At 35.9% G+C, this 8,533-nt stretch overlaps 1 protein-coding gene across 1 annotated transcript in view; it reads left to right on the top strand.

Annotated features, from left to right (window-relative positions):
- Ndufa4 (NDUFA4, mitochondrial complex associated) overlaps positions 1-5,262 on the top strand; it is a 9,453-nt gene extending 4,191 nt beyond the window's left edge. The window contains exons 2-4 of the mRNA XM_004641328.2: positions 532-620; positions 1,286-1,346; positions 5,048-5,262. Of these exons, the coding sequence (XP_004641385.1) occupies positions 532-620; positions 1,286-1,346; positions 5,048-5,104 (207 nt within the window). The 3' untranslated portion in view covers positions 5,105-5,262. The remainder of the gene's footprint in view (positions 1-531; positions 621-1,285; positions 1,347-5,047) is intronic.
- Positions 5,263-8,533: the final 3,271 nt, after the last annotated feature.

Genomic DNA, 8,533 nt, shown 5'->3' with positions numbered 1-8,533 from the left:
AAAGTAATCTTAACTCCATCTATGGTACTTAATTATCTGTTTATCTTTTTGAGGCAGGATCTCACTCTGTAGTTTAGGCTGGCCTCAGTCTTTAATCGATCTTCCAGCCTCAGCCTGGAAGACCAGTGCCAGCATGCTCAGCTGCTTTCTGTTAAATTTTAAGACAAATTTGCAAACTGTAGTTTTGAAATTTGGAAATTATTGTATAGAAAATACTGCAACCTCTCAAGAGCAAGAAATTTGAAGATGGTTTTTCTTTTGTATATTTAGTTTTGGGTGTTACTCAAGATAGAACTTAGGGCCTTCCCACTGAGCTACATCCTTAGCCTTGTTTTTTTTTTTGGACAGGATCACAAGTTGTGTTTTTGGCAAGTCACAAATGGGTGGTGCTGGGTTTGAACTGATAATCTTCATATTTTGGCCTGTTAGAGTGCTGGGATTGCAGGCATGGGCCATCACTCGTGGCTTAATTCTTGTCTATTTTATGTTTCATTAGAGCCAAACATAATTACCTATTGTGTTTCTTTCTAGTTGATCCCCCTTTTCGTGTTTATTGGAGCAGGAGGTACTGGAGCAGCACTGTATTTGACACGTCTGGCATTGTTCAATCCAGATGTCAGGTAAGTACTTCCAAATACTTAACCTCTAATAGTTTGTCAAGCTGGTTTTAGGAGCCTCAGTTTTTCTAGTGCTGGTAAAGTCAAGTGCAGTATTAGAACTTGACTTCTGCAGCCATATAGTAAGTTCAGACCCCTTACTGTTGTGATTCACTTTTCCCGGTTCATGAAATGATTAAATTTCTGAGTTTTATTTTCTTACTGGAAAGTTGAATTGTTAATACCAAATCTTCAAATGGTTATAGAATTGGGATAGGTTTTTTTGTGCAATACTTATAGTTCCTAGCTTGCAGAAATATTGTCTAATTTCTACAATAGGTAATTTTTTTGAAGTTTTAAAATAGACAAAATACTGATTCAGCATTATTCAGTACACTTTTATATATCCATTGTTAATTGAGAATTGAACTTAGTAAAAGCCATGTGTAAATTCTGTAAAGAAGATAGAGCCAAGGGCAACTTCTTCAAGAGGCTTTGTTCTTTTTTTTTTTTTTTAAATTGACTACATGGAGTTGCTTTATAGATTGTTTTAATTCCATAATGAAAGTAATATCCCCTAATAGAAAATGACATAGATCTATTTAAGATATTAGCTTCTTGAGATGTACAAAACATTATTCTAGTAGCATTTTCTCATTATAACAAATACAATGTTTTCTTTCATTTAGTTGGGACAGGAAGAATAACCCAGAACCCTGGAACAAACTGGGTCCCAATGATCAATACAAGGTAAGATACAAACATCTAGATTTCTGGAGTGTATATTGTAATATATTTGGACATGGAATGGTTTTTTTTGAAATTGTTTATTCAGTTTTGTTGATTTGTAAAATTCTATTAGAACTTCAAAGAGTTCTTAGATTGTTCTCTGAAATTCAAATAGTTTACTGTTCTGCTAAATACTTTTTCCTATGAGTTTTGCTTCCAGTCTTTAGGCTCAAGTTATAAAATTAAGTTCATGTCTTAATTATCTTAATGTCAGGTTTTATTAAGACACTAAAAGAAGAGATAGGACAGTTTTCAGCTATTATTTTATTCTTAGGTAACCTTAATTTTTCTCAGACTTTTTGTACATAGAATTTGTTAAAATGCATTCTTCAGCTCTACTCAGAGATTCTGGTTACACTGGTGAATGTACAGCTGAGAGTTTTCATTGGAGTAACACTAAGCTGTAGGATGTTTTGGTTGGCAGTTTTTTCTTATTAGTACGGTTAGATGATTAATAGTAAGAAATTAAAGTCAGTTGAAACTTAACAGAGTGAGTCATATGCGCTTTTGACATAAAATGTACAATGTAAAGCATAAAAGAGGAAATGTATCTGGAAGTTTGCAACTTAGCTGTTTGTAACTTGGGGACTTAATATACTGATGACAGCAACTTTTAGGATGACCATTTGCTCTACGTGTTAACATTTTATTTTCAAAAATACTAAATGTCCTTGTGATGTATTTTTCTGTCCTACAAATGTTATGTGAAGTTCATTTTAGAAAAAAATATTTCTACATCTAAGAAACATCAAAAAAGAAGACACTGGGGCTGGGGAGATGGCTCAGTAGAATAAGCGCTTCCCTGGCAAGTGCAAGGGCCTGAGTTCAATCCCCGGTTGTGCCAAAAAAAAAAAAAGACACAAAGGTTGGACATGTTGGTACAGCACTTGGGAGGGAGGGGGATCCCCATGAGTTCAAGGCCAGCCTGGGTTACATAGTGAGTTCAAGGCCAATCTGGACTTCAGAGCCAGAGCCTCCTATATCTGAAAGCAAGCAAACAAAAAAGAAATAGGTGATGATCCTTCTACCAAAGAGCACATGGAGCTTCTTTGTATGTGTAGTTGGAAAGTTTACTAAATGATTCTGTTAGTGAAGCAAGTTATCAATGCTGTTGAATGGAATAATAATGCCAATATGAGGCCACATGAACTAACAACAGAGTGCTGTTGCCATAAAGCCTAGTGCACGTGACAGACTAAGCTGGGAGTGGCTATAGCACAGATATTAACAATGGTAAGATGGAAAGGAAAAGGAAATACATCTAGAGAAATGGAAACCTGGAGTGAGTAAGTGTACTTAACTGCTTCTGAACACAAACAATGAAGTCAGCTGAATTAATGTCTTTGTTATTCATTGTCGTCTAAGAGAATTTGTTTTTGTGGCCCACTGACAAAATGACATTTGCAGCTTTTGAACCATTATGTGCTTCTCTGTTCTTTTCCATCTCGTGAGAACAGAATTTTGGGTAAGGGCTATTTACCAGCATGGGATTGGAATGAAGAGAACATGGAGCAGTTAATTTATGAACAAGATATGTAAATGAAAAATAAAACTTTATTGTTGTAAACCACTAAGATATGAGATGGCTAGAACAAGATATCATAGACTCAGTGGCATAAACAGGAGAAGTTGGATTCTCACAGTTCTGTAGTCCAGGATCAACCAATTCTTGATGGGTCTTCTGCCTTACTTGTCTTCAGATTGAGAAGAGAGCAGAAGAAGCCTTCTCATTCTTCCTTGTAAAGGTGCTAATCTAGTCCTGCAGGCTCTACCATTATGACCCAATTAGCTCTCAAGGTCCAGTTTTCCAAATACCATTGTCTTGTTGGGGATTAAGATTGCAACATGAATTTCAGGAAGACGTGAATAATCAGTTCATGCCAGAGCTGCTTGTTGCCAGGTTGCAAAAGGTGACACAAGCAGCAAGATAGCACTATGTGTAGTACAATTTGAGCATGAACATGCCCCCAGTACTTGTTCAGTAAAGGTCCCAAAGCTAAGACAGAGATAGTTACTTCAGATCTCCTCAAGTAGCCACCAGTTGGCAGGTGGTAGAGGCATGGATATAAATCAGATTTGAAAATTACAGTACTTCGGGAGAGAATTTTGAGTTTGAAGCAAGTCAGCCTGTTTAGTTTTGAGGAAACTAGCCAAGATATTACAAGCTTTCTACTTTATGTCAGTTTCATATTTATTATTTGACAAGTCATATGACTTGATTTTCAATTTCCTTTTGTATAAAGTAAGAATAAGAAAAGTTGGGGTGACCAAGATACACATAAGGGATAAAGGCCAGTGCCTGGCGTCTGTTAGGAGAGCTCTACAAATGCTTTTTCTTTTTAATGTACCCATGCAGATCTTTCTGTAAGCACTCTTTCTAATATTTTAACATGTTAGAAGATAGCATAGTTTCTTTTTGAAATTTTAATGTCTAGCTTATTCCTTAAAACTTCCAGAACAAGGAAATGACTTTGTGGTTTAATCATAATTTTTTGTATATAAGACTCTATGTTTTTGTGTGTGCATCTCAAGGATAACTTGGTAATGAAGGTTTTCTTTTGCAAAAAGTCAAGTAAAATAATACTTTTTGAATCAGAAAAAAAAGATGTTAGAGTGTATTTGAAGAAATGACATTGGAAGACACAGTGGACGCAGATCTGTGAATTGTTTTCCACAGAGTTGAAGTTCACACCCAGGACCTTGCACATGCTAGGCCAGTGCTGTCCCCGTAGCCCTGCACTTTTTTTTAGTAGAATGTCTGAAGAAGATGGAGTTTTGTTTCTTTTGGCAATAAATGTCTTAGAGCACAACCTCTTCAGTGTCCTTTGGCACAAAATAGAACCAGTCTGAGATTATAGCCTTATATGGGCCTATGTGCAGATCTTGATTTCTTTTTTTTAGTAGAAAACCTGGACCGATTTCAAGTATAAAACATCTTTTTAAAAGTTATTGGGCATTAGAGACAAGCTTTTATTTTTAAAAGCAATCAGTAAAACTGATTTTTAGTATTAACTGAATATAAGCAAATACTTGGAAACTTACAAGATGCAAAAATGCTGCGTTATTTAAAAGGTGCCACCAGAAGTGGTTACCAGGTTGATATTGGTACAACCTTGATTAGGAAATTAAGGAAACCTCTGAGAGAGACAGAATAGTTTGCTGGAGTAAACCCAATTTGTGTCTGAAAACTTACATAAGCCACAGAGTATTATTTTTATTCCTAGCCTCTCCTAGTTGCAGGCTCTTTCCCATCACAATTATAGCACTTACGTAGGAAGGCAGTTCTCAGTTCTGCTCTATTCTGTTGGAGACTCTCCAGTGTATTTACTAAGGGTAACATAAAAGCTTGTAGAATTAAGAGGTAGCAGTTTATATCAGAAGGAATTCTTAATTATTCATGTTGAAATAGGATTTTTATAGACTTTTAACTAAAAGATTAATACTGTTTTGTCATAGATTGAATGTTTTTGCTGTAAAAAAATCCTTACTACAGGACTGAAATCTAAGCTACAATATCTTAGAATGATTTTTGTATTGTTAAATATTCATAATAAAAATTCATTTTGTAATTATTACTATAGAAAACTGAATAGAACTAATTCTGAAACTGCTATGCCATCTCTCTTTATTTGATGTCTAAAATACCATTTTTCTTTTCCAAGTTCTTCACTGTGAATATGGATTACAGCAAACTGAAGAAAGAAGGTCCCGACTTTTAAGTGAAATGTTTCACTATAAAGCTGCTTAAAATGAAGGTCTTTCAGAAGCCATCCGCACAATTTTCCATTGAACCAGGAAATGCTTCTTGTTTAAATGCATGAAATCATGTTTATTTGTTGGAGTTTATTGCACAGATTAATAAATCTCTGAAACTTAATATGTGTCACTGTTTAATGCTGAAAATCTCCCAATCTTTAGGTTATACATAGAAAGTAAATTATTACAGTTTAAATAAGTTTTTAAAAATTTCTTGGTATTGATATAACTTACAAGCAAAACTTTAAGCTGCTTTACTAAAGCTTTCACTTTGCATAGGCCTTTGGTAACTTCACACACATATTTTTAAGAATTGGACCTGGAAATTACACATTGACATTAGGAGGAATGTTAAAGCCTCCGTGACACTGCTAAAAATGGAAAGTTTAGGTTTCTTTTATTGGCTGATATCAAAGTATGTGTAGAATTCACAATGGTTTTTACCTTGCCATTGTCTTTGCTGAAAGGTTTCGGGGTTATTAATTGATAGTACCAAAATTATAGTTGAAATCTGAGCCCATTACTGCTAACACTGCTGCTAGTGGCCCAGAGATCTTGAATTTCGGGTGCTCTGTCTTGGCAGGTTTTCAAAGTCCACGAAGTAGATACATAGCAATTTTAAGGTAGGGGAAACTTAGGACAGTTCTCTTTTGAAATGGCCTGTGGAGTTGGAGTTTGATTGGAAAAATACTAAGTGACTGTCTTTCAGTTACTTGTTACACAGCTCAGACCCTTTGGCCAAGGCAAATGACCCAGTAAGCAAACCATTTTAGTTCGTGCAATCAAAGATTAACTATCCTAGGGCTGGGAGATGGCTCAGTGGAATAAGCGCTTCCCTGGCAAGCACAAGGGCCTGAGTTCAATCCCTGGTTCTGTAAAAAAAAAAAAAAAAGATTATCCTATATTGAGCTTTCACATAGGTTTGTGTTTGACAGTTATCACACTGAAAACTTGAACTTAGATAATTTTGGTATTAACAGTATATACTCTATAGGATGGTAATCACACCTGTTATCTTCGTATTCGAAGATACGTAGTTAAGGAAACATTACTAGAAATCACTGGAGGCAAATGGATACTGAGCCCAGGTAATCTGGATGTTAACTGTGTACAGTAAGTTTCAATTACTGAACTCTAGCTCCCATATCTGTTACATAATTTCAATCTCTAGAACAGATCTCATAGCTTTGCCAATATGGGCTGTTTTCACCCCTCCATTAGTGCGCTGGGCATTTTAGCATGTTTAGTAGTGATCCTGGTCTCTAACCCTCAAAGAAGTAATATGTACAGTGGCCTTCATTAATAAAGCAGTCAAAAACCATTAAGCAGCTTCAAGTATAGCATAAGTTTATTAATAATAGCATTTTCTAATGTTTTTTCAATTTTTATTTTTTATCAGTAAATATTTGTATGTAATAACATCCTTATGGGGACTTTGTACATGTACCTAAAACTATTCAGTATCTTGGCATAAAATACATTATTTTATAAATACTATTTAAGGAACTACAATGATAATAGTAAATTGTCACTTAGGAATGCATCAGATTAAAATGCTGCCAAAAAAGTTATATTCCCTACCCCTTTAAAATAGGTTTATTTGGAATTGAGCTTTTCATGTACTTATTTCTTTGTTAATTATAAAATAGACTGTTTTAGTTTTAAATTAGTGAGGTTCCCCAGGCAAACGTCTTTGAATATAGATGCTGGTTTAATGTTTTGATTTGAAAAGTTAAAAGAATCTTCAGAATTTACAAATACTTCCAGTATGTGCTTTAAAAAGCAGTAAAGCAAAAATTCATGCTTCCCTTATTTTAAATTTATTAATCCACTCCAGGCTTGATCCCTATAATTTCATTAAAAATGGTTCCGTTAAAGTCATCAGTGACCTCCAAGTTTCTAAGTTTAAGTCCATTTGACAGTTTCTCATTACAAAGCATTTTCCCTTGGGTTCAGTGACCAGCATGCTATTGGGTTTTCCTTCTGTCTTTGCTTTTCTAATAGATTCTTTTCCTGGTCCCCTTGGTATCACTGTCCTCTTCATGGTGGAGCATCCCTCCCAAAGGGTAAAACCCTTTGGACCTTCTCACTATCCACAACTTTTGTCCAGTTCCATGTGTTGATGTCATGCTTTAGAGGGCCAAAGTAGTTTATTAAACAGGTATCCCATATAAATACATGGATATATGTCTCCCTTTTTATCCACACTACCTCTAAAGCATCTAGCATTTAATTCATCTTAACTTGAACATGTCCAGTTAAGAACTGTGTATCAATTCTTATACCCCAAAGCACGCTTCAGTTATGACCTTTAGTAGGAGCACCATTCTTGGAAAGACTCAGGGTAAAATCTTTATCATGTTAGTTAACTTTTTTTGAAACAACACATTAAACAATATTTTTTACTCAATGTATCCATAAATCCCCTCATGCCTTCATCTGTTTTGTGCTGCTATGATAACCCCACAGACTTAATGTATACTAAATAGAAATTTATCAGCTCATGATTCTGCAAAATCCAATACTGAGTCCTGCACCTGGTGGGGTCTTTGGGCATGCTCTTGAGATAATGACCCCATTTCCGTAATTACTGATCTGCTCATGAATGCAGTCTCATGACCTGATCACTGCATAAAGGTCCCCTTAACACTGCTGCACTGGGATTACGTTCCCAGCACAAATCTTGGACATCTTTACCTGCCTTATTTGAAGAATTCTACCTTTAAGTATACTTAGAATATGTATTTTAGTCTATATCACCTTGATATTAAACCACCATCATCTAGCCAGAGTAATTAAAATAGTCTCCTTGGCTGGCCTTCATTTAGCATAGCTTGGCACAGCCAGCCTGATCTTTCATGCATAAAGCAGAACTTGACCTTCCTCTGTGTTTTCCCATTTTATCCAGTAAATCAAAGTACTTAAAAATTCCAGCAACACCATAGAAAATCTGCTGTCTTTACGCTGTATGAGTAATCTGCCTCTGCTTTCTGCTGCTCTCCACTTGGCTCGCATTGTCACCTAGTAGACAACCCGCATCCTCCTCCCAGAAACATATTCCTCCCTCAGAGTTTTGCATTTACTTCTTTTGGCTTGGGATTTTCTTTCCAAAGTACTGTCATGGCTCACTCTGACTTTTTTTATAGTCTTTGCTCCATTGTCAACTTTTCACCATTTTTTGTTTGTTTTGGTGTTTTAAGACAGGGTCTCATTATGTGTTCCATGCTGGCCTTAAACTTGCTGTGTACCCAGGGGGTGGGGGGCTGACTTTGCCGGTGGTCTTTGTGCCTCAGCCTCTAGAGTGCTGGGATTACAGGTGGGTGCCACCACTCCCCGCTCAGTGTCATCTTTTCCTCAAGAACTTTCTGGTCCAAATTTTCACACCCTCTGTC

This window comes from Octodon degus, unplaced genomic scaffold, assembly GCF_000260255.1.
Source record: "Octodon degus isolate 3935 unplaced genomic scaffold, OctDeg1.0 scaffold00135, whole genome shotgun sequence".
Taxonomy (NCBI): domain Eukaryota; kingdom Metazoa; phylum Chordata; class Mammalia; order Rodentia; family Octodontidae; genus Octodon; species Octodon degus.
This window is presented reverse-complemented; position numbering and strand designations above follow the sequence as displayed.